At 43.6% G+C, this 27,052-nt stretch overlaps 1 protein-coding gene across 1 annotated transcript in view; it reads right to left on the reverse strand.

Moving 5' to 3' along the window:
• Positions 1 to 27,052, reverse strand: part of LOC115095329 (C-factor-like) — a 47,316-nt gene that overhangs the window by 12,963 nt on the left and 7,301 nt on the right. Inside the window, exon 3 of the mRNA XM_029608856.1 lies at positions 2,046 to 2,233. Within this exon, the coding sequence (XP_029464716.1) occupies positions 2,046 to 2,233 (188 nt within the window). The remainder of the gene's footprint in view (positions 1 to 2,045; positions 2,234 to 27,052) is intronic.

Consider the following 27,052-nt stretch of genomic DNA (forward strand, 5'->3'; position numbering starts at 1 on the left):
AGTCTTCACGTTGGGATCGATATCTGCTTGGCTTATTTTGTTTCCATAATAGGAGTGTTTTAGAGCCTGGTGTAAAATTTGCAATGCTGACTTTTCATAAGTAGGAGTGTTACTGTTCTAATGTTTTGCTTTTTTTCAGAGTTTTCTGGTTGTCACCACAGCAGTGCATGTAAATAAAATGTGATATTTTTACCTCAGAAAGCTCCTTTTCATTTAAAATCTATTATAAATGCATAATTTGTGATTGTGTATGGGGAGGGCATGCCTGGGGAGGACGGGGGTGCAAGGATATAAGGTTTACGTAGGGTGCCCAATATCCATACAGTGGCCCTAGGGAAGAGTGGAAGATATGAGCGGTTGGAAGATGTGCAAGGGGGAAGGGAGAAAAAGAGGATTTGGGAGTGAGAAGGTTTCAAGAGATCATGAAAGGATGCAGCTGTGAGGAGAAAGACAAAGAAGCCAGATAGCTGGGAGATGGTAAAAGGAGCAACTCTATGAGGGGGAGATGGAGGATTGGGATGGGGACAATAGAGGAGAGAGTTGGCAAGGTGTAGGATTGACACAAAGAATTGGAGGGAGAGAAGGGGGATGAAATCTAGATGAGTAGATAGAAAGACAGAAAGAGAATGAAGAAAAAGGAGAAGAAAAGGGAAAGATCTGTATTAGAACATAAGAACATGCCATACGGGGTCAGACCAAGGGTCCATCAAGCCCAGCATTCTGTTTCCAACAGTGGACAATCCAAGTCATAAGAACCTGGCAAGTACCCAAACACTAAGAAGATCCCATGCTACTGATGCCAGTAATTTATAAACAAAATAGCCCAATCTAGCAAACCGAAAAATTCCCAAATAATAATGAAACACGAATTGAAACTTCAATAATTAAAATAGTGAAGACAGGACTTTAAATTATAATAAGGACCTTCATACCACCCATTTGGTTGTCAAAACATGATATTATTTCAAGTGACAAACCTACATTGTACATTCAAGTATAAATTTCTTTATACCTTATCACATTGAAAAAGAAAATTATTAGAAAAAGAAAACAGGACCGATGATTATATAAGACCCTAGAGGTTTCTCACTTGAAATAATATCATGTTTTGACAACCAAATGGGTGGTATGAAGGTCCTAATTATAATTTAAAGTCCTTTCTTCACTATTATAATTATTGAAGTTTGCAACTGATGCTAGTAATAGCAGTGACTATTTTCTAAGTCAACTTGATTAATAGCAGGTAATGGACTTCTCCTCCAAGAACTTATCCAAACCTATTTTAAAACCAGCTACATTAACTGCACTAACCACATTCCCCGGAAACAAATTCCAGAACTTAATTGTGCGTTGAGTGAAAAAGAATTTTCTCCGATTAATTTTAAATGTGCCACATGCTAACTTATGGAGTGCCCCCTAGTTCTTCTGTTACCCGAAAGAGTAAATAGGGGAGGAAATGAAGAAGACAGGAAGAGAGAGATGAAATGGAAAATTTACAAGAGACCCTATAAAGGAGTTAGGAAACCAAAAAGAAGAAAGCAGTATATAGAGATGAGGACCAAAATGATTAGAAAAAGAAAATGTCCAGGGAGCAAGGCTAAATAAAAGCATTTTATTTTCAGTTTAGTGAATGGAATATGTCAGCTTTGGGAACCTGTAGCTCATGATAGCTTTCATTTTGCCCAGTACAGGAGGACATGTATTTCTATTTCTCTGGTGTTGAAATGCATGCAGAATCTGACTTCTTGGGGTTTCCAGTTCAGTTTTTTCAATGAAGTTTCATGGCACCGGGATCCCCATACTTGTTCCGATCGAGCTGGAAACCCATAGGAGCAGGGGGAAACTACTGGGTTAAAATAAAAATGAAAGCCCCCTACATTTAACAGCATCTCCCTGGTCATGGTGTTGTGCGTTGTGTTCAGGGTGAGGGCGCACTTTTATACTTGACCAAAGGTGCCCAATGGCTTGGCTCTGGTGTCTTCAGTCCTTTCTCTCTCTTTTGTCACTGGTTATATCCAAGTTATTCTTACCAGACGTCATCTTACCTGACTTACGAGCATTGGCCCAACCACATTTGTGTTAAACACGTGCAGCATGTCCTGGGAATCCACAGTCTCCAGAGTCACATAGGTCATAATCCCAGCATTATTTATGACCAGATTCAGCCCAGATCCTTCCAGCTGGTTCCCAACAGCTTTGGCAGCTGCAGCAATGCTTGCTGGATCCGTAACGTCTAATAAACCGAAAGATGGATGTCACAGTTATGCGGGGAAGCAGCATTGCACGTTCGCTTATACTCAGTAATGGTGATAGCTGGTGCCCACTCAGCAAGCAGCAATCTTTCACCTCAAAACGTATCGGCCCAGAAGCAATCAGTGAGGAGTCAGGGATATATATTGTTGTTATTGGAGTCCTCTCTGAGTTCTAATTCAGAAGAAAAAGGTCAGAGGCTCAATGGCAGTGCTGCTTGCACACTGCTGTGTAGAATATCTTGTTGATGTGACAGGTTTCTCAAAAAGGAGCTCTTTTTACCACTGAGAAGATTCCTGCAATGGATTCTGGGTAGGAGAGGCTACTTGACTTCTACTTAGGTTCTAATCTAAATGTCGTGGAGATACTATAGGAGAGCAGAAGCTATGGTTACTACTAATTCAATGTTTGGAAAGTGTAGTGCTCTGAATAGCCACTAGATGGCTGTATGTATGGTAATGTAACAGAGTTAAAAAAAGATAATTAATGTATTAATGTATAATCCCTGAAGGATGGGTCTGGGATAGAGATTGTCAGAGCTGCAATATCTCTACCAGAGAAAGCCTGTGTTTTTTCAATTAATTGCTTGCTGACCTGTAGAACCTTCTGCGGGGAGGAATTGTAAACATTTATGAAGAGCCTTAAGGATCTCAACTAAAAAGGTTTGTTCCATTTCTCATAGGGCAAAAGCAGTGGTGTTGAGGGTTTTAGCTCCCCTATGTGAGGGACTGGAATGGTAGTCCCCATGCCACCATGTTAGGGTGTGGACCTTTTGGTTATCCTTTGTAGGGGCAGCATGTCACTATGTTTGCTCCTGATTTGTTTAGTTTTCTTAGGGAGGAACCACTGGGTCTCTAAGGATGAGGTCCATATATGTGAAAGGAGAAAGGGTGCCTTGGTCTAAACTTACCATGTCTTTTTTGGAGACCTTTTAGTTTTGGAAGAAGAAAGTGTTCCACTTTTCCTTTCTCTATTTTTGGTTTCCCTTTGTTTAAGATTTTGATTTTTATAACATGCCTAAGTACCCTAGGGCCCAGGGGCTCAGTGTACGCCATCTAAGGGGAGCGGTGTCTCTCAACCCCAGAGCACGGGGAGGGGGACTATCGGACGTCATGGAGGAATTAATTTGGGGCAGCAGTGAAGAGGTTCTGTGGCACCCATCCGGTGTTAACCACATCCACATCATGAGGATGCTGAAGAGAGGAGTATGGAGGTACCCTCCAGGTACCACTAAGGGAAGTAAGGAGAATGACTGGGCAATTGGAAAGATAGGAGAAATGGGACTTTGAATTAGTTCATCTAAATTGTGATACCATCTCATTCAACAAATAGCGGGAGGAAGCTTAAAAACTACCCCATTAATTGGAAAGGATTAAAGATAAGAAAACTATTTGAATTCAGTAACAGAATATATTAACTGGAAGCTGAAAGTCACAAATGTTTTAGAAGGTCTGAAGCTGTAAAACTGATTGTAAATACCAAGACTTTGTCACATCATAATTTCATCAAATTTCCATCTTTCATCAGTAAATGTTAAGTTGGAACCCATCAGTTGCGCCCAGCATGATTATTAGTGCTGTATACAAGATACTTTAATACTTAATTAACTATTGAATACTTAGGGTTAGATTTTCAAAGGGTTACGCGTGTAAATCCTCAGGATTTACGTGCGTAACCGCTCCTGCGCACACCGAGCCTATTTTGCATAGGTCCAGCGACACACGCAAGCCCCGGGACACGTGTATGTCCCGGGGCTTGAAAAAAGGGGCGGGGTATGGGCGGTCCGGAGCAGGGCGGGGGCGTGGCCAGAGGCCTCCATAGGGCCTCTAGGCTGGGGGATCGTGCGCCGGCACTTGGCCAGCGCACACAACCTATGCCTGCCCATAGGCAGGCGCAACTTTAAAAACAAAGGTCAGGGGGGGTTTTAGGTAGGGCTGGGGGATGGGTTAGGTAGGGGAAGGGAGGGGAGGGGGGGCAGAGGAAACAGGGAAAGCCATCGGGGCTCCCATAGGGCTCGGCGTGCGCAAGGTGCACAAGTGTGCAACCCCTTGCACGCGCCAACCCCGGAATTTATAACATGCACATGGCTGCGCGTGCATGTTAATAAAATCGGACGTAGATTTGTGTGCACTGGGTTGCGCGCACAAATCTACGCCTGCGCATAGGTATAAAAATCTGGTCCTCAGAAAATAATCTTCTTCTTGACAAAGAATCTTGGAATCTCAGAGAGGCTTGACAACTGGAAAAAAATTAATAGCTTAAGCCCATAACTGAGGTATAAGAACACAAGATATGCCATACTGGGTCAGACCAAGGGTCCATCAAGCCCAATATCCTGTTTCCAGCAGTGGCTAATCCAAATCACAAGTACCTGGCAAGTACCCAAACATTAAATAAATCTCAAGCTATTATTGCTTATTAATTAATAGTAGTTTATGGATTTTTCCTCTAGGAACGTATCCAAACCTTTTTTAAACCCAGTTACACTAACAGGCCGATTCAGAAAAACGCGCGGGAGAGCAGGCAAGCGCCCGCTCTCCCGGCACGCGCACAAGTCACTCTCCTGGGCGCACGATTCAGGAGGGTGGCCTATGCAAATTAGGGCCCGTGGTAAAAGGAGGCGCTAGGGACACTAGCGCGTCCCTAGCGCCTCCTTTTTGACAGGAGCAGTGGCTGTCAGTGGGTTTGACAGCAGACGCTCAAATTTGCCGGCGTCGGTTCTCAAACCCGCTGACAGCCATGGGTTGGGAAAACGGAAGTCGGCATAATTGAGCTTCTGTCTTCCAACCCGCGGGCCGATTTTTAATTAATTTTTTTTTTTTTACTTTTCTTTTATTTTTGGGGCTTCCGACTTAATATCGCCATGATATTAAGACAGAGGGTGCACAGAAAAGCAGTTTTTACTGCTTTTCTGTGCACTTCCCCAGCGCCAGCAGAAATTAACACCTACCTTTGGGTAGGCGCTAATTTCTGAAAGTAAAATGTGCAGCTTAGCTGCACAATTTACTTTCTGTATCGCGTGGCAATAACTAATAGGGCCATCAACGTGCATTTGCATGTTGCATGCGCTATTAGTTTCGGGGGGGGGGGGGTGGTTAGACGCGTGTTTTCGACGCGCTATTACCCCTTACTGAATAAGGGGTAAAGCTAGCGCGTCGAAAATGCGCATCCAAATGCGGGTTAACAATGCACTCCGGAGCGCACTGTACTGTATCGGCCTGTAACTGCTGTAACCACATTCTCTGGCAATGAATTCCAGAGCTGAACTATGCACTGAGTGAAAAAGAATTTTCTTTGATTTGTTTTAAATGAGCTACTTGCTAACTTCATGGAGTGCCCCCTAGTTCTTCTGTTATCTGAGAGAGTAAATAAATGATTTACATTAACCTGTTCAAGTCCTTTTATGATTTTGTAGACTTCTATCATATCCCCCCTCAGTGGTCTTTTCTCCAAACTGAACAGCTCTAACCTCTTTAGATTTTCCTCATAGGGTCGCCGTTCCATGCCCCTTACCATTTTGGTCGCCCTTCTCTGCACTTTCTTCAGTGCAACTATAGCTTTTTTGAGATGCGGTGACCAGAATTGCACACAGTATTCAAGATGCAGTCTCACCATGGAGGTGTGGGCTTTGAGGTCCTGCGAAGGCATGCTAGCCCAGGGGATTCACATAAAAGTACATGGACAGAGAGGACCTTGGAGAAAAGTAAACAAGCATTTGGGCTGAACAGTGCCCTGTGCTGATCGCCTTTGCGTGTGGGAAAGGAACCAGTCTGGAAACAGATTGAAGAGAGACTGTGAGAGCACAAGAAGCATATCAGCGTGGCTGCAGCCAGTGAGAAAAAAAAAGTCATTTTTATTTTTTGTCAGAGAGCAAAAGGAATGTTTGACCAAAGAACGACCTTATTCCTTGGTAGACGTGGGTTGTATTCTAACCCAGAGATAACAGCTTTACCAGAAAAAGAGAACCTTTGAAAAGATAGGTAAGCAAAAGGAGAAATTTGTGTACAAGGCAATTTAGTTAAAAGTTAAAGTTATCAGCAGAGGCATGTGGAAAATAGTAATCTGCTGTAATTTAAAATATGAGTGAAGTAAAGTTTGAACTGAATCTGTCTAATTTTGAATTGGGGCAATAGACCAAAGGATTTGTTCAGTCAGAGGCTGGCTGGTATGAAAACCAGAAAGGCAGAAACTGTAAAATCTGACTGGAACCCAGTTTGAAATGCTGGATCTGCACAAGTACCCTGGCAGAGTGAACTGTGGTGTAAAGGGCAGTCTTGAGACCTGTAAAGTTTGCTTTTGGATTGGAACTAAATCTCCTACTTAACACTTGGGGGAGACAAAATTAGGGAAGATTTCTCCATTAACTTACAGCCAAATACTAGTAAGATTAGCATACATATAGTCAGAGAAAGAAAAGTAAATTTAAGTAATTGACAAAAATTAGATAAAGACATACATTTTCAAAGTTTATGTTTTTATTACCTAGTGAATTTATATATATATATATATATATTTTGCCTTTCTGCATTCAAAGCAGATTATATTCAGGTACTATTCTAGTGTACAACTCAGTCCAGTGACTCCAGCAAAGGGGGGATATGCATACATAGATTCTGCCGGAAGATAACTTGCACAAAGTGTAGATAGTCTCTCCTTTTCATTCTGTTACAGCTCGGGATAGTAGGTGCTGCATTGTGGCTGGATATGGACCAGAGGAACCGAGAACCAGAAAGCACACCTACCCATCACCAGCAAAGGCGGCAGAACCATGAGCTATATTTTGTACCCCTGTAACAAAGACAGTATATTTCTGGCAAGAAACATAGAGAAACAAACATAAATACACACAAAAATACTCAAGTACACACAGAAATTGGTCCACAGTGAAAAACTGCCAGAAATTTAATGTTCTTACCTCTTCAGTACTGAAGATAATTTATATTTATCCGGTGATTTTCTGAGTAAGAACTGAAACTTGCAAGAGACAGAAAGTGAAAATATTTTGAGAAAAGAATCATATTTTTGGTTTAAGAACGCTGTACTACAAATTTGTGTTATTTGAACTGAAACTTATTTGATATTTTTTTCTGTTCGTGAATCCTTATATCTGCAAGATAAAAGAAAAAGGAAAGTTAGTACTGATGTTCTTTGAAAAACCTGAAAAAGGAAAAGAAAATAGATAATAGTGAAAGGCAAATAGTTAAAGGAAATATACTTACCTGTTGAATATTTTATGTGAATCTTTAAAGATGTTCCTGGAAAGTATTAAAGAAATCTTACTTGCTACCAAAACGTTTCTTCTATTTGTATTCTCTTAAAAAGAACAGCTCCACCCCTTATGTGTGACATCATCTCCTGGGGCTGTTTAAAAGGACCTGTGTCAGCTTTTCCTCAGCTATCAATTGCACTCTGCACTTTAAATTTCTGCCAGGCTGAGTTGTTCTCTGCATGTGCAAGCTCCTAGCACCCGATGCAAGTTAGATGGAGGAGTTGAGTAGCTCTGCCCCTTACCTGCAACCTCATCTCTATGGCCTGTGGGGCCATTTAAGAGGACAGAGCCGAAAACAAAGGGCCAAGGCAAAGGGCATTGCCACTTTGCTTGGCTCTTCGCTCGGTCTTTGGTTTTTGCTTTTTCATTTTCTACCCTGTCATATGATGGATGCTATTCCTATCTCTGTGATTACTAGGGATATGCACTGATTTTTGTTTGTGTAATTTTTGTTTCTGGTCATTAACTATTTGATTTCATTTTTAAAATAGTTCGGGAGGTGTTTATTTCGGGTTTCTCTAATTTAGGAGTTAGAGCGCACTAAGGGGACTTAGTGCTCGCTAACTGTATGTTACCAATAAGTTAAAAAGTGTCAATTGGGGAACAGTTCGTTAGCTAGAGGTATGGTTCTGCATTCCCATTGGCTGTCTCCTTAGTTACTTATTTGTGTTGCCAAGATTGCAAGGTGGTGTTTGTGGGGAAATGGCCACTGGCCAGTGCCTGGTAACAAGTGTAAACAAACAAGTGATGTAATAATAACATCAAGTTCTAGTCAGCAAAAGCCTGTAATGCACATGCATATTTACAATTTGCCAATTCCTTTGTATTTTAGAAAAGCAGCCCTGTCATTTTGGAATATGCATACTTTGAATTTCCCTGGTGTGAATCTCTATGTTTGGGTGGTGGTGGGGTGACTGGCGAGAGGGGAAGTGACTTGGGTGAATGTATGAAGTGACAGGTGAGAGAGAGAGACTGGTTGGGGTGGTGACTGGAGAGCGAGATTCAACCTGGTGTGTATGTGGGGGGTGACTTGTCACCCCATACAGTTACCCCAGACACCCCACCACACACTCACCAGGCTGCCTCTCTCTCCCTCATGTCACCCTATACAATCACCCCAGTCACTTCCCTTTTCATCAGACCCACCCTACACACAACAGGCTGCCTCTCTCTCACCAGTCACCACCCCAAACAGTCACTCCATACAGTCACCCCAGTTACTCCCCCTCTCACCCGTCATCCCCCATATACCAGGCTGCCTCTCTTTCACCAGTTACCATCTCAACCAGTTTCTCTCCCCCACCTGTCACGCCAAACAGTTACCCCAGTCACTCCCCCTTTCAAAAGTCACCCCCATATATCAGGCTGTCTCTCTTTCATCAGTCACTGCCTCAACCAGTTTCTCTCCCACCAGTCACCCCACACATTCACCTCAGTCACTCCTCCTCTCACCAGTCACACCCTACATACCAGGCTGCCTCTCACTCACCAATTACCACCTTAACCAGTCTCTTTCCCTCACCTATCACCCCATAGAGTCACCCCAGTCACTTCCTGTCTGACCAGTCACCCCCCACATTCCAGGCTCTCTTTCTCTCACCAGTTACCACCTTAACTAGTCTTTATCTACCTATTACCCCATACAGTCACCCCCATACACACCAAGATGCCTCTCTCTCACCAGTGACCACCTCAATCAGTCTCTCTCCCCCACCTGTCACCTCATACAGTCACCCGTCACTCCCCCTCTCACCAGTCACCCCCACATACCAGATTGGCCCTCTTTCAACATTTACCACCTCAACCAGTCTTTCTCTCCACCTGACACACCATAAAGACACTAGTCACTCCCCCTCTCACCAGTCACCCCCACATACCAGATTGGCCCTCTCTCAACATTTACCACCTCAACCAGTCTTTCTCTCCACCTGACACACCATAAAAACACTAGTCACTCCCCCTCTCACCAGTCACCCCCACACACCAGGCTGCCTCTCTCTCACCACTCACCAACTAGTTTCTTTCCCACTTGTCACCCCATAAAGTCACCCAATCACGCCCCCTCTCACCAGTTGCCCCCCCACACACACCAGGCTGCTTCTCTCTCACCAGTCACCACCCCAGCCAGATTATCTCCTGTCACCCCATACAGTCACCCAATTCACCCCTTACCACTAGCCATTCCAGTTTCTCTCCCACCTGTCACCCCATACAGTTACCCCAGTCACTCCCCCTCTCACCAGTGGCACCCCACATACCAGGCTGCCTCTCTCTCTCACCAATCACCATAACAGTCTCTTTCCCTCACCTGTCACCCCATACAGTCAGCCCAGTCACCCCGTCTGACCAGTCACCCCCCACATACCAGACTGCCTCTCTCTCACCAATCACCACCACAACCAATCTTCTTCCCCCTATCACCCCACTTCCCCTCTCACCAGTCACCCACACACATACCAGGATACCTCTCTCACCAGTCACCATCTCAACCAGTTTCTCTCCCCCACCTGTCACCCCATACATTCACCCCAGTCACTTCCCCTCTTACCAGTTACCACCCCCTCAAACACATGGACAAATACCAGGAAAATTAAAAGTATGCATATTCTAAAATGCCAGGGCCCCTTTCCTAAAATACAAAGGGATTGGCAAATTCAAAATATGCATTTGCATTACATGCTTTTGATTTTTCGGACTAGAACTTGATGGTATTATTATATCACTTGTTTATTTACATTTGTTACTAGGTACTGGCCATCCCCCCCCCCCCAGATATCACCTTGCAACCTTGGCAACACAAACAAGTAACTAAGGAATGTTACTTATTTGCAGAATGCAGAATGTATGGTTCTTGCCCCACTATACCAGATACGAGACTCAGTGAAAATTTAAAAATTTAGCAAGATGTTTATTATTGTAGATAAATGACTGGCCAATCACACTATAAGTATCTGGGAAGGAGAATACAGGGTCAGTAAGAAACACCGAATACCTTGTGATTCCTCCTTCCCTATGTTACAACCTTACAAGGCTTATATATTTTTTTTCTAGTTACCTTTGCCAAGTATTGATAATTTCTAAATGCGACATTCTGACCTGGCTTCCTTTCTCTAGACCACCTGCACCCCAACATCTGTTCTCATTCTTCCTTTCTTTCTTTCGGGTCCAATTTTCCATTCTGTTTTCAGCTCCCCACAATACTTTGTAGGAAGACATAGATCATCTCTTATCAGTCGCTGTATTCTCCTTTGTAGTTGGTTTTCATAAAGCCCACATACATATGTCGTACGAGATGTCTTTCACTTCTCGCTGACTTAGACTCACATCCTGTAGTTCTAATTAACTGCTTTCCTTACAGCAAACAGCACAGCACATATTTGACATGTGCTGGCACAAGCTTAGTAAGGCCTCTAGTACAGCAGTCAGAATTAAACAAGAATCATACCTCTAGCTAACAAACTGCTCCCCCAATTGATTGTTAGCATTTTCAGTTAGTGTGCACTAACTATAATTAGTGCACGCCAACATCCAATTAGTGTGCACTGTGTCCCGTTAGTGCACACTAACACAAAATACTAATTGTTAGGAAATTTCGTCATCATTTTTGTTTCATGGTGCTCCCAAAACAAGACAAAATAGACAATTTCGTTGCCTTTGTCTATTTCGTTTAAAATGAATGCACATCCCTAGTGATTACTGGGAAAGGCAGATGTGGTATTTTATTTTATTTCCCCCCATGTGTTAGAGAGAGGATTTTGGCATGCCTTCCTCACCTTCCACTGACAGTTAAGTCCCATGATTTCCTCTTTTTGTTATGATCTTTCAATGTCTTATGTGAATATTTCATTGTTCAGTAAACTTTTGACTTTGTTTCTACATATTTGGCCGATGGGTCACTGGACATTTTCTTTTTATCTGAAACATGGCTTACAGAGGCTGACACATCTGTATTAAACCAGAATTGTCCCCTTGAGGGAGGGCAAAAGGGGAGGGGATGTTTTAATGTATTGCAAATCTGCTCTTCTTAAAAATGTTATCTTTCTCTTTTAGACATGCATGTGAAAGGGTTGTGGTGAAGCAAATGGCTGGGTCATTGCATTACTCTATTGTACTCTGGAAGTTTTAAGCAAAGATCTTTCCAACTTGTCCACTATGGGCAATTAGATGATTTTTTTATGTTTAAACATTTTATTAGGTTTTTCATAGAAAAAGAACATCACTAGAGAGAGTGTACTCAGATCTCTCTCATGAGAAACAAACCCAACAAGAAATCACTGTGACCCCCACAGAGAACCATACCCTACCTCCCTCCCTTAGATGATTTTTTTAAACAGAAATCAGATATTGCATCTTTTCCAGTATAAACCCACAACACAGACTTTACGTCTGTCAATAACGAATTACTTATTGCAACAGTGGTGGTGCCGTAATTGCTGTATACCTTGATATATCTTCATTCTTTGACTCTGTCTCCTATAAGGTTTTTTTGGAGCGTCTCTGGCTTTTTGGAATCTGAGGTACTGTATTCGCTTGGTTTAAATCTTTTTTGGAAACCAGAGAGCAACAGGTTTACTTCAATAATTCTTTCTCCTGCTGGCATACTACATCTGCTGGGGTCCCACTGGGATCAGTTTCACCTTCAGCCCTTTTTTAAATTTATTTAAGGCCACTTTGCTCCATGCTTGATCAGCAGATATTATGTTTCGTATTTACGCTGATATTCAGCTTTTTTTTCCCAGTGAGGGGTAATCTGAAGTCGGTTTTGCACCATGTTTCTAGTAGTCTAACAGTTATCAATACTTGATTATGTCACAACCATTTCATGTTAAAGGTCTCAAAAACCGAAGCAATTTACTTTATCAGAAAAGCTGATTACTTATCTAAACAGAATGTTGTTTCTCAGCTTTAGGCTCTTTTATTCCATTTAAAGATTTGGTTTAGAGTCTGTTTTTTTTATTTTGACACTTGACTCTTTTAAACCTCAGATTCAACAGATTCTTCATGCTGGTTATAATAAATTGCAAATGTTGAAATTAGTCTTGAACTCAATAGATTCTGGCACTGTTGTTCAGGTTTTTGTCCTTACCACCATAAACTGTAACTCCCTTTATATTGTGATTGTGGGTTCCCACCAGGGTTGCCAGATGCCAAAAATGTTTAGAGCCCAATTATTCACCAAATCTACCCCACAAGTAGCCCAGAACTCAAAAGTTGCAAAAACAATGTTTATTATGCATGACTGTACACAAATTCCTATATTGCAGGAATTTACAGGGGGAGGGTGCGGCGAGGCAGTCGGGCAGAGGGTGGTGTGGATTAGGGAGGGCAAGGGGTGGTCAGCCAGCGAGTAGACTGGATTGTGGGGAAGAGGGGGTGGCACAGTAGTCTGAATTTTGGGGAGGGAGAAAGTTGCAGCAAAAGCGGTCAGGTAGTGAGAAGTCCAGATCATGGGGGGAAAAGGGGCAGCGAGGTGGTTGGATAGTCAAGTGGTCTGGATCATCTGGAGAAGGTGTGAGTGGTGCCAAGTGGTTCCAATCTCAGAAGTAGAGGGGCGGCCAGGCAGCCTGCCAGTAAGTGGTCTGGATTGTGGGGGTGGGAGCGGTGGCAAGGTGGTAGGACAGTGAGAGATCTGGTTCATGTGAGGGGCAGGGGGAGTGTGCTAGGTGGTCAGGCAGCGGGCGGTCCATTTTTTGGATAGGAGCAGCATGAGGTGGTAGGGCAGTGAGAGATCTGGTTCATGTGAGGGGCAAGGGGAGTGTGCTAGGTGGTCAGGCAGCGGGCGGTCCATTTTTTGGATAGGAGCAGCATGAGGAGCTGTTGGGGGATGGGGGAGCGAGGGAGTGAGTGATCTGTTGGGGGATGGGGGAGCGAGGCGATTCGGCAGCCAGTGGTCAGTTTGTGAGAGGTGCACTAGGCGGTCGGGCAGCGAGCGAGTGGTCCGTTTCTTGAATTTGGGAGTGGCACAAAGCAGTCACGCAGCGAGTAGTTTGGTTCATGGTGGGGGATCGGCAAGGTGATTGGGTAGTGAGTGGGCCAGACACGTCAAATAAGTGCACCAGTTTCAGGGAAGGAAGGCACTCGGGGAGTGTCATAGCTTGTGACGTATTAGAGAAAGGTAAGCACTTCTACTTTTAAGGCTGTATGCCCCATCCACTCTGCTCCCCTTCTGGAAAGACGCCCAAAAACTGCACATGCCAAAAAAAAAAGAGCCCAAAATCCCGCAGTCAAAAAAAGCAAAAACTTTCCTGCATATGCTCACAAAAAGTAGTCCGAGTGGAAAACAGCCCATCTGGCAACATATTGCCCGCCTAGTTCTAGGAGGGCAGCAGGGAGATCATGTGACCCCATTCTTAAAGGGAACTGCATTGGATGCCTGTTAACTAGCGAGTACATTTTAAAATCTTAGTTTTAATATTTAAAGACCTAAGAGCTAATGGGCCAGCTTACCCTTCCAATTTGTTATGCCATTATGCCCCCTCATGCTTGTTGTGGTCTTCAGATAAATTGTTACTAGCTTTACCTTTGGCGAATTCGGTTCACCTAATGGAAACTAGGCAGCAGGCTCGCTCTTTTTTTTTTTTTTTTTATTGGCCCAACACTGTGGTGGAAGGTTATTACTAGGTTCCATACTTTTTTTTAAGGCCCTTTTGTTTCAAAAGGTGTAAGTTTCGGCCAGCTGGTCTTAGGTGGGCCTCTGCTTGAGGCAGGGAGCCAGGAAGCAGCAGAGTCACAGGGTCTAATGGAGCTGGGTTCAAGATGAGGCTTGGAACCAGAAGCCCGGACAGGCTGAAGCAGTCTAGGAGTCAGGAACACATTAAGCCCGGGCTTGCAAGTAGGTGAAAGCCTAAGAAAGGCCAAGTCCAGATAGTCAGCTGGAGGCAAGGTCAGGAGCAAGCTGGAGTCAGGGCAGGCGGCTGAAGACAAGGTCAGGTCCAAGCAGGAGTCAACGCCAAGGAAACCGTCCAGAGCATGGTCAGGAACAAGCGAGGGTCAAGCCAGAGAATACATCCGAAGGGTAAACTGGAAACAGGAAGCTGGAACTGAAGCACAAGGACTGGAACAGGAATGCAGGACTGGAACTAGGACAGGTACCAGAACAGGAACAGGAAGAGGAAGCAACTAAGCACGCAACTGGAAGCGTGGAGACCTGTTGCCAAGGCAAAAAACGAATGGCAGGGCCTGCCTTAAGTAGCAGGGCCCAAAGATGTCATCATCCGGGGCCGCGGAAAGGTTTCCCGCCGCAGCCCCTTTAAAGTCGGGGAAGGCGTCCGCGCGCCTAAGGCAGACAGACTGAATTACGTGGTAGTGGCGTCTCCTCTTGATGCATGTGGGGAGACCTGACTGGGACCAGAGGAGGCCGTGGAGCTGCCGGAGGACCCTGGGAGTGTAGCAGGAGCGCGAGCGCATAGGCAACTGCCTACCACTGTCAAAGAGAAAAACCAGGTCGGGATACGCAACACCGCTGAGGTCATGGAATGCCACCAGGATCTCTTGCAGTAGGGACACCACCATCACATGCTGTATCAGTCGTGCTGCACTCCTCCTTGGCATACACTTATTGACCATGCAGTGGGAGAGTCTTGCCGACGCCCCCCTGATGATGTCAGCGCAGCTGGATATTTAAACCCCAACTGCACTCTTGCACAGTACCTCAGCAACAAGTTTCCTGCTTGCAGTACATGTTGCTACCTCTCTGTGCCTCGCTGTCCTGTCTCGTCCTGCTGTCCTGCCTTGCGCTGTCTTGTCTTAGTCTTCAGTTTCTTGTCTTGACTTTTATTGTCTGTTTTGGCCTGTTTCCCGGTTCTGACCTCTGACCTCTTGCCTGCTACCTGGTTCTGACCCTTGCTTTGGATCTGACCATTCTTTTGTCTACTGTCTGGTTTTGACCTCTGCTATGAACTCCAATTTTATCTCTGGACTTCTGCCTTCCCCAAATTTGTCCTGGAGCCGGATATTGATTCCACCTACCTGTCCCGACCTCTGCCTTTATCCTGACTTCACTCCTTATGGGACACTCGCCTAAGCTTTGCTGGCCCCCAGAACCCAAGGGCTCAACCTGCAGGGAACGGGGCTGGTATAGATGGTCCCAGCTCCAGTCCCAGTAAGGGCGCGCCCACCAGCTTTTGGCATGAGCCTAGTAGGCAGAACCCAAGGCCACACATCCATGTGACAAGAGGCATATGATATTTGTTGATTTGGATTACTGTGTTTAAAATGTGTTAATTTCTTGTTTTATTTATTTTTATATTATGTTGTGTTTTAATTGTCTGTTTATTTGTAAGTCATTATTTTATGTTTTATTCTGTACTTCACTTAGTATTTGTTTAGTTAGAGGCGAAACACAAATGTTTGTAATAAATAAAATAATAAAAACAAATTCTACTGAATTTGAGAATTAACACCTATTGTATTTCAGAATTTTATCATTGATTATTTTTCTTTACTACCAAATTTTATGCTACTTACTTCTCGTCCTTATCTTTGGAGAAACCACTGCTATTGTTAATAAACATAAAACGGTGAAGAAATGTTCTTTTATGTATGACTACCATTAGAAGAAAAGTGAGGGAGATTGGTTATTCACTTTGGCCCCGTGACAGTCCTAAAGCTCTCCCTTTCTGGACTTTTGGCACTGAGGCGGTGCTTAGCAGTTGTCACTTGTTCATACTCCTAAGGAATCTTTGGCACATTTGATTTTTTTTCCTGCGATATCTGAAACCAATTGCACCATTTCTATTTTCTAAGATATTGGACCATACATGGACAACTTTGTGGTTAAACAATCTTCAAATATGTCAGGGAGAACATAGAAAGCTGCAATGGAGAAATCTTTGTTGCAGGAAGACAAGATGGCACTGGACACAGGCCCAACGGCAGAGGGGATTTCAGAGGCCCTCCTAAAAGAATTAACTAAGGCTGTATATGCTTCAGTGAATGATCAACTTCTGAAGCTACAATCATCATTAGATGAACTGCATGAAAAATTGGAGAATCATAACTCGGTCATCGTTGCTATTGATCTGAGTGCTTAGATTCCCCGGATAGCATAGGTGCGCAGTTATAGCCAAAGAATCAAGTGTTGGAAGTTAAATTGGATGACCTAGAAAATCATAGCAGAAGAAATAATTTGCATATTTTGGGCTTAGCAGAAAGCCTGTAAGGTGAGGTTGTGATCCAGTAGTATGAAGACTGTCTGCCAGAGTCTCCGGGTGCTAGGGGGCAGGAGCACTCAGTCTTCATGGAGCACGCGCATTGCATGGGCCCTGCCGTCGCTGCTGCAGTGCTAACCAGCCCTGACAAGCATTAGTGAAGTTTCTTAACTTTACAGACAAGATGAAACTTTTCAGTGCATATCGGAAAATGGACACACTGAAATATGAAAACAATAAACTGCTTCTTTTCCAGATTTTTCTGTGAGAGTGTTTGCATCACGCAAAGAATTATCATCGTACTGTTCACAGTTTTATCAGAAGAGAATAAAGTTTGCACTTCAGGTCCCTGCATGGCTTAAAGTCTTTCGTACAGGGGAGACTCAGTTGTTCTCTACCAAGGATGCTTTCATGGATTCTCTTTGATCAGCTCTGTGAACTGATGTTTTGTTTTCCAGATATGTATTAACGGAGGTTCCAGCCACAGAGTGTGTGTTCTAGTTTGATTTTTAAGGTTGTTGCCTATGGTGGGGCAAGATAACTGACTATATGTCTCGTGCTTTTGTGGACATAGGTTGTGTACCCTTGAGACCCTTTCAGAGAAGCAAGATAAGTGAACTACACACACACGTCTTTAACATTTATTGATGAACATTACAGTTTTGCTGCACTGTGGAACTTTACATAGTTTCTTGACAAGGAAAAGAAATACCCCTTTTAGGATCCATGATTGTATTGCAAAGACTGCACTGTTTGTGAATTTGCACTAAGTATGCCTTGTATCATCTTTGGGTGTGAGGTCTGTGGTTATGTTTATTTATTTATTTATTTATTGGTTTTTATATACCGGAAGTTCCTGTATACAATACATATCACTCCGGTTCACATTTAACAGAGATAACTATCGCCGGGTAGGTGGTTTACATGGAACATATCAAATATAATATAATGAACAGAAGAACTATAATACAGTATAATATATTATATTAAGAAACAACTAAGATCAACTTAGATGATAACTTGGAACAAAACTGACTCAATGTGAGCATTACATTATTGTGGTAAGACAAGGCTGGATGTTTGTTCTTCCTGCTTTAGCTCTCTGGGAAAGCGTGAAGGAAGAGCCAAGTCTTGAGTTTCACCTTGAACGTAGTATGGCACGGTTCTAGGCGGAGGTCCGGTGGTAGTGAGTTCCAGAGTGACGGGCCCGCTGTGGATAGAGCGCGTTTCCTCAGGGTAGATTTTGCAGGTTGGGTGATCATTCTGTTCTGGTATGCCCTTCTGGTTGGTTTGTTAGAAGAGTGTAGTTGAAGCTGGAAAGTTAGGTTGAGGGGGGAGATGTTATGTAGTGCCTTGTGAACCATCATGCAGGTCTTGAACTGGTTCCTATATTTGATGGGGAGCCAGTGGAGATGCTGTAGGATTGGGGTGATATGGTCCCTTTTTTTGGCATTGGTAAGGATCCTTGCAGTGGCATTCAGAACCATCTGGAGTGGCTTGGTAGTGTATGCTGGAAGGCCCTGCAGGAGTGAATTACAGTAGTCTAATTTAGTTAGAATGATGGCTTGGAGTACTGTGCGGAAATCCCTATATAGTAGAAGGGGCTTTCGTTTCTTTAGCACTTGTAATTTAAAGAAGCATTCTTTTGTGGTGTTATTTATGAATTTATTGAGGCTGAGTTTGTTGTCAAGTAGTACACCCAGATCTCTGACTTGAGGTGCGGTGGAATATCCTGAGGCGTCTGGAGAGTTGTTGGATGTTGGCGGGGCAGATTGATCTGGTGCTATGATGAGAATTTCCGTTTTTTTGGTGTTTAGCACCAGGTTGAGGCTGGTTAGCAGATCGTTGATGGATGAGAGGCATTTTTTCCAGTAGGATATGGTTTTATGTATGGTCTCCGTGATAGGGATGAGAATTTGAATGTCATCCGCATATAAGAAATGGGTGAGCTTGAGGTTAGTAAGTAGATGACAGAGAGGGAGCAGGTAAATGTTGAAAAGGGTGGGTGAGAGTGATGATCCTTGTGGTACCCCCATCTTGACTTGGATGGGGTGAGATTCCTTGTTGTTTATCTTAACTTTGTATGTTCTGTTCTCTAGGAAGGACTTAAACCAGTTGAGAGCTGTTCCACTGATGCCGATGACTGTTAGTTGTTGTAATAGGCTAGGGTGGTTCACGGTGTCGAAAGCTGAGGAAAGATCCAGAAGCACGAGAAGACAAGGTTGGCCTTTTTCGAGATTGAAGATAATGGTGTCTGTTAGTGTGGCTAATAAGGATTCGGTGCTCTTTTTCTTTCGGAATCCATATTGGTTGTTGGTGAGGATATTGTTGTCGTCAAGGAATTCAGAAAGTTGTCTGTTGACGATTTTCTCCATAATTTTAGCTAGCATAGGGAGGTTCGCTATAGGTCTGTAGTTAGCCAGATCTGTAGTGGGAAGGTTGGGTTTTTTGAGTAGAGGTTTGAGAAGCGCTAACTTGAGTTGTTCAGGAACTTGGCCTTGGGCGAGGGAGCAGTTAATGATATCAGCTACTGGCTTGGCAATGGTGTTATGGATTGAACTCAGCAGGTTTGATGGTATATGGTCTAAGGAGTGAGAGGACGGTTTTATCTTCTTAAGGATATTTGCTATTTCTAAGGTGGAAGTGGGTTCGAGAGATTCAAGCACTGCTGTGTGAGTGTTGGGTTGAGAAGCGGTTGTTGTATCTGATTGCTGGCTGTGGTTGCTTGTGAGGCTAGCGTGTGGCGTTGGCCCTTTGAGGGGGGCTACGAGGGCTGTGATTTTGTTGTCGAAAAAATCGGCAAGTTCACTGGCTTTTTTTAGAGCTTGGTCATCTGGGATGCTTGGTCCAGGAGGATTAGTGAGGGCTGAGACATAAGAGAAGAGTGCTCTTGAATCGAATGAGAAGTGGTGTATCTTTTTGGAGTAAAATTCTCTTTTTGTTTTGTGGATTTCGTTTCTGTAGGTGTTGAGGCATGATTTGTAGTTGAGGAGGGTTGTTGTAGATGGGCTTTTACGCCATAGGTTTTCCTTGCTTCTAAGCTCGTGTTTACGAGACTTCAGTTTTGTGGTGAACCAAGGTTTCCTGTTATCTTTGTCAGGGTTAATAGACTTAGTAGTCATGTACTTATGTACTAAGAAATATTCTGAAGTCTTTGTTGGATTGACTCGAGATTGATAGATGGAAGAGAAGAAAAATGGAGAGAAATGGCATGGTAGGGAAACAAAGCCAGTTGCACGGGGGAGAACCGAAGAAAGCAGGAGAGACAAAGAAGGAGAAAGGAAATGGAAAGTAAAATGAAGAAAACAAAAACAAAATGGGAAACGAGCCAAGAAAAGCCTGAAAGTGAAAACAGAGCAGAGATAAAATGGAGAAAAAAGATAAAGGTAAAAGTAAAAGTTATCTGATTGTGTGACTTTGGGAAGTTTTCATGATTTTATATATGTAGACACCTTTTGGGATGGCCACAAGATGGCCCTAGTATTAGACCTGGGAAGAGAAGTATAGGAGAGGAACAAACCACTTGCTACAGCACCCATGTGTGCTGGCTGCAGTTGTAGGCTCCTAGTTCCCTCCTCAATTGGACTGGGAGAGAACTTTCCTATCCCTACCCCTACCCTTCCTACCTCTTCCCCTCTCCTCCCTGACCCCTAACCTTAGCTATTCCTAATTTTTTTATTTTAATAATTACTGCTCCCTGGGAGCAGAAGTAATCTGCACGCGCCAGCAGGCTGCCGGCACGAGCTTCCCCGGGACAGCGGCTAATGGCGCTATCCGGGCCCGCCCCTTGCCCCGCCCAAACCACGCCCCCCCCAGCCCGCCCCTTTTGCAGGGCCCAGCACTTCAGCACGTAACAGGGGTTATGCGTGTGGTTGGGCCTGTTCTAAAATGTGCGCGGTGCGAGCAAGGCCCGACCACGCGCATAACCTCTGTTCTTTACACGAGTGCCCTTTCAAAATTGGGCCATAAAGGGAAACATACAGTAGTGAAGTATAATATAAACTTGCAGTTTTCTTATTTTAATCAAGAAATGCAAAAATAACACTGGGTTAGCCAGGGGAACCAACATACTCATATGGGTAGTAAAAGACAAGTAAGGAACGCTAATAGAGAAAGTGGGGGATGGGGGGGAAAGCAGTGAAGTACACGACTTTCAGAAATTGTCTTTACCCTGAGTACTCAAAAGGGGGAGGGGGAGAACAGATCCACCCCAATGTCACCAGTTTGTAAAGGGTGCACCTGTCCCAAACACAAAATTGTGTGGAAAAAAAAACCATTCAAGAAAATGAAGAAATCCTTCTTGATGTGGAGCTGGCTAACTTACAAACCAAATAGATGGGCACTGCAGTGTGTGAAAGGTCTCTCTCTCGCTCCTCGGGAGCTTCCCCAAATGGTTTACTTAGTACTAAACAGAAAGCCGGCCTGGTTTCAGTCTCTTACAGAGAGACCATGGTCCACCAGCTTCTCTTTCCCTGCCCTATCCCGTGTGGCTGTACCTGCCAGCTAGGGTTTATGTTTGACTTTAGCTGAGAAGCTGAAGCAATTAAGTTGAGATATTGAATTTGGGGGCAAAAGACAAGGAAATAAACCTTCTCCCTCCTCTGCTAAAATACTCTCTGTGCAAAGTTTTCATTACTTAACTCAGGGGCCGATGCAATATAAAGCACGGAAAGCGGAGGCTGAAAAGTCAGCGCCCGCTTTCCTAATGCGTGCATGGCGCCCGCAAGGGGGGTGCCATGCAATACCCAAATTAGGGGGTCGCGCTAGCAAGGAGGCTAGGTCGCGTAAGCACCCCTAGCGCCTCCTTGCTAGTGCGACCCCGCCGCGGCTGCTGGTTATGAAGACTGACGCCGGTAAACTCAATCTGCCGAGTTATTTTTTTTACTTACTTCTTTTACCTGGGGCTCAGCTATTAACACCTGCTCCAGGCAGGCGTTAATAGCTGAGCAATAAATGTGCGTCTGAGACACACATTTATTTGTTTGCATGCGGAGTGAATGAGTAATAGCCTCATTCACGTGTATATGCATGTAATGAGCGCTATTACATTCACTCCGCGTCTGACGCAGATTAAATAGGCGCTAAGCCCCCTTTTGCATTAGGGGTGGATTAACGCCTATTTAACCCGCGTCGGAGTGTGGGTTATACAGTGCGCTTGGCTGAGCGCACAGTATTGCATCGGTCCCTCGGTTTCTTAGGAGGGTGATCCAGCCATGTGGTCCTGGGCCTGGATATCTCTGGAAAGGAATTTTCTCACTCTTCCCACCTCTGTCCCTTGTTGAGATTTTACATGTACCTCGGCTATGAAGAACAGCTGTCTGTCTCTCTATTTCCTCAAAGCTTTAGCCCTTCAGGAGAAGAACTGATTGCAGGGCTGCCAGATGCACTCCTCTCTCCTTGACTCCAACTCCTGGCTGTCCCTGCCCTGTATACACAGACAGAGCCAGCCAAATTGCAACTTTTCTACCTTAAATGGTCTCCCAGCATTTCTTTTGCTTCCTCCTCTGCTGGCTATGTAGGGCTGTTCTCTGAGCAGGCTAAACAGTACAGCCCTTTTAAAATCATCCATTGTACCCCTAATTTTACACCCTTCCAACTCCCTCTGTGTAAATAGCTCCCCCTTCCTCCCCCCTCCCCCATTTCTATTTTAACTATTGCCTCGGGCTCCCTGTTAGAGCCCCTCTAACTCTTGTTCCTGCTGGTTCTCCACCCCCATCTCCCCGTTCGATGTACTTTCTACCTGCTGTTATAATGTAAACCGATATGATGTGTATTTTAATGTCGGTATAAAAAAAACTGTTAAATAAATAAAGACTGGAGGATAGCAAATGTAACCCCAATATTTAAAAAGGGCTCCAGGGGCGATCCGGGAAACTACAGACCGGTTAGCCTGACTTCAGTGTCAGGAAAAACAGTGGAAAGTGTTCTAAACATCAGAATCACAGAACATATAGAAATACATGGTTTAATGGAACAAAGTCAGCCTGGCTTTACCCAGGGCAAGTCTTGCCTCACAAATCTGCTTCACTTTTTTGAAGGAGTTAATAAACATGTGGATAAAGGTGAACTGGTAGATGTATTTATTTATTTATTTAACACTTTTCTATACCGACCTTCATGGTTAAATGACCATATCAGATCGGTTTACATCGAATTGGGGAACTGTAACAAAAACAATAGTTTGAACAGGAAGAACAAAGTTACATTCAACAAGGATAGTAAACTTGGAAGCATAGACAGCTGGAAAGAAAGGCCTAAGAACACAGTAAAAAAAGAGAATAAACAATTGATGAATCAGGGGTGGCTCTTATTAAGTACTTGAAGGTAGTACAGAGATCCATTGTTCATGAAGGAGTATACTTGGATTTTCAGAAGGCGTTTGACAAAGTTCCTCATGAGAGGCTTCTAGGAAAAGTAAAAAGTCATGGGATAGGTGGTGATGTCCTTTCGTGGATTTCAAACTGGCTAAAAGACAGGAAACAGAGAGTAGGATTAAATGGACAATTTTCTCAGTGGAAGGGAGTGGACAGTGGAGTGCCTCAGGGATCTGTATTGGGACCCTTACTTTTCAATATATTTATAAATGATCTGGAAAGAAATACGACGAGTGAGATAATCAAATTTGCAGATGACACAAAATTGTTCAGAGTAGTTAAATCACAAGCAGATTGTGATAAATTGCAGGAAGAACTTGTGAGGCTGGAAAATTGGGCATCCAAATGGCAGATGAAATTTAATGTGGATAAGTCAAGGTGATGCATATAGGGAAAAATAACCCATGCTATAGTTACACAATGTTGGGTTCCATATTAAGTGCTACAACCCAAGAAAGAGATCTAGGCGTCATAGTGGATAACACATTGAAATCGTTGGTTCAGTGTGCTGCGGCAGTCAAAAAAGCAAACAGAATGCTGGGAATTATTAGGAAGGGAATGGTGAATAAAACGGAAAATGTCATAATGCCTCTGTATCGCTCTATGGTGAGACCGCACCTTGAATACTGTGTACAATTCTGGTCGCCGCATCTCAAAAAAGATATAATTGCGATGGAGAAGGTACAGAGAAGGGCTACCAAAATGATAAGGGGAATGGAACAGCTCCCTTATGAGGAAAGACTAAAGAGGTTAGGACTTTTCAGCTTGGAGAAGAGATGGCTGAGGGGGGATATGATAGAGATGTTTAAAATTATGAGAGGTCTAGAATGGGTAGATGTGAATAGGTTATTTACTCTTTCGGATAATAGAAAGACTAGGGGGCACTCCATGAAGTTAGCATGTGGCACATTTAAAACTAATCGGAGAAAGTTCTTTTTTACTCAACGCACAATTAAACTCTGGAATTTGTTGCCAGAGGATGTGGTTAGTGCAGTTAGTATAGCGGTGTTTAAAAAAGGATTGGATAAGTTCTTGGAGGAGAAGTCCATTACCTGCTATTAAGTTCACTTAGAGAATAGCCACTGCCATTAGCAATGGTTACATGGAATAGACTTAGTTTTTGGGTAATTGCCAGGTTCTTATGGCTTGGATTGGCCACTGTTGGAAACAGGATGCTGGGCTTGATGGACCTTTGGTCTGACCCAGTATGGCATTTTCTTATGTTCTTATGTTCTTTTCCCAGCTTGTTATCACTGTGAGTGCTGGATGCTGGTTCTTGCAGAACATTTGTCATTCACAGAAGAGCACACAGGATTTTTTTTACATATTTTTATATTCCTTCACCTTGGCTGCGGTGGTTTGCAAGGTTGAAAGCCCCTTTTTGACTGGTCCAAAACACATCCCTCGGATCCAGGCGCATGTAAGGCTCCAACATATGATAAGCTCGTGGATGCAGGAACCTGATTTATAGTAGCTTCCTATACTCGTCTCCCTGAAGTCTATAATCCAAACTTGGGCTGTCTGTGGAGGGGAGATTTGGGAGGTAGAGGGGAAGAGCTAGTGAGAGAGAGAGACAGAGAGACAGAAAAACATGCTGGTCGGATATGTGTGTAAGAGAAAGGAAACTGTGTGTGTGTGTGGGGGGGGGGGAGCTGGATGTGTATTAGAGAGACTTTAGTCGTGACAGAGAGCAAAACTTTCTGAAAAAGGCTGTAGTTGATGTGTTTGTCAGGATGGTTGAAATAATTAATAAAATGTTCTAAAATAAAGTATATGGTGGTGGCATTGAGAGCCTGGAGGGGTTGCTCAGAGCCCAAGTCATTAGAGGACTGTGGATCAACCACTGCCAGCAATCTCGTCCCCGCCCAGGTCCTCACACTCAGAGGGTACAACACGCCCTTCCCTCCCTCTCCATTGGCACGGAGAGGGCAACACATCCACCCCCACCCCCTCCACCCCTACTTCTCAAATTTGGAAGGGTGTCCAATTACGGTCCACGGAAGAGCTGGCCACCCGACTGGAGAGGGAAACAGACAGAGGGCTCCTCTCTGAGTGAGATTCAGCACAGCTGCGAGGCAGCACATGTGGGATTTATTCACATGTAAAGAGTGAATGCTGCATTAGGATCTACCACGTGCTGGCAAGAATTTACCTGTGCCTGGCAAGCCTTTATTTCCGCTCTGCCACAGGGGCATCAAGAAGCTTTAAAAGGACTGTATTACTGAAAGGAATAACAAAGCTGATTGTTGAAATGTTATTAAAATGTAATTTGATTTTTTTTGAGTCCTTGCAGCTGAAATATCTACTTTTCAAAGCTGAGAAAGAACATGGAGTGGGAAGTGCATTAGAATGGATGATGTGTGATTGAGGAGGGAAGAATTTAAAAGGGAAAAAAATGAGTATTTGAAGAACAATATGGTTAATTTGTATTTCAATGGATAATATCGTTACCAGTACAACCAATCATGAATATGGTTATGTAGAGCAATGACTTGTATATCACTGGATCTTTGAATCCTGAATAGAGTTATGTCAAAAGAAGTGCAAGCTGCTGTCACTCTGTAAGACTGGGATCTAACATAGCTGTTTCAACAAAATGTCTCTAGCACTCAATATTTGTTTTTAGGTTATATAGTCTGGGCCAGTGCTAGCTTTTTTTCTGCCCGGTGCGAACAAGTACTGTGCTGCCCCTCTCCTCCCTCCCCCCAATTAGTTCAGTCTCTATACCTGGTAAACAAAAAATAAAAAAGCCCAGCTCCCTCCAGCAATACAAACTTTTAAAACTGACACCTCTCTTAACCCCTGAGACTTCACTCCGTGCCCCAGAATCCATGGCCAGTACAGGGTATTAGCTGCCCTAGGCGAACCTTATAGACTTGCACAATGCACACCCCCATCCCCGTCCCTCGCCACATACACAGTTGAGTTATGCATTTATAATAACATTTTATATGAAAAATATCATAGTATTGTATTCTGAGGTAAAAATATCACTTATATTATATTTACATGAACTGTTATGATCAGAAATCCTGGCAAAAAAAGACATTTAGAACTCATATGGTATTAGGACTATTTTAACGTGTAGGTTTAACCCTCTAAAAGCCCTAAAACACTAATACACTTCCTATTAGGAGAAAACCTCACCTCAGTCACACATGCAGAACATAAACAGACCTGCACCAAATACAGAACAGAGCAACCATAAAATACAAATACAAATACACACACAAAAACTGAACCGGAAACCACAAGAAGCCAGACTCTTTAAGCAGTGCAACAATGAAAAAACAGAACCATCACCATTCCTCAAACATCAAACAATAAAATCAAGAAATATAATAAATACATAATTATAATAGTAAAAACACACTAATGATAACATTTCAAAAAATCTGACAAATAAAAAAATCAAATAATTAAAAACGACAATATTTTTTAATGTCCCAAATACCAATAAAATATTTCAAACCAGCATAACACCCAAAAAGTAAAACTAAAAAGGATTTTTAAAAATTCATGCTTTCCATACCTGGGAACTTTTGATTTCCACTCACCCTGAGATTGTCATGGATTAGTGGGAGTGGGATGCACACATTTTCTCCTCTCTTTCATATATATATACACACGCACAAGTTTTCTCACACACACATAAATATATGCTTCCCCTCTCACACTTACCCAGCTGTCTCCAGCTCTTCTTTGGTTGGGATCCACCAGCAGTGCTGGGCCCTCCTCTTCATTTCTGCTGCTAACAGGTTGGGATCCACTTGCAGCCCCATTCTTAGCCCCCCCACAAAATCCACGCAGACTTCCATTTTCTCTCTCGCTCACATACACAACCCAGGAAGACTCACATTCTCTCTCTCTCACACACACAGAACCTAGATAGGCTCCCATTCACACACCCTCACACACCCAAATCCTAGAGAAGCTCCAATTCACACCCACCCAAATCCCAGGGAGACTCCCATTTACACCCACCCATCCCAGGCAGGCTCCTATGCATG

Source organism: Rhinatrema bivittatum, chromosome 7, assembly GCF_901001135.1.
Source record: "Rhinatrema bivittatum chromosome 7, aRhiBiv1.1, whole genome shotgun sequence".
NCBI lineage: Eukaryota > Metazoa > Chordata > Amphibia > Gymnophiona > Rhinatrematidae > Rhinatrema > Rhinatrema bivittatum.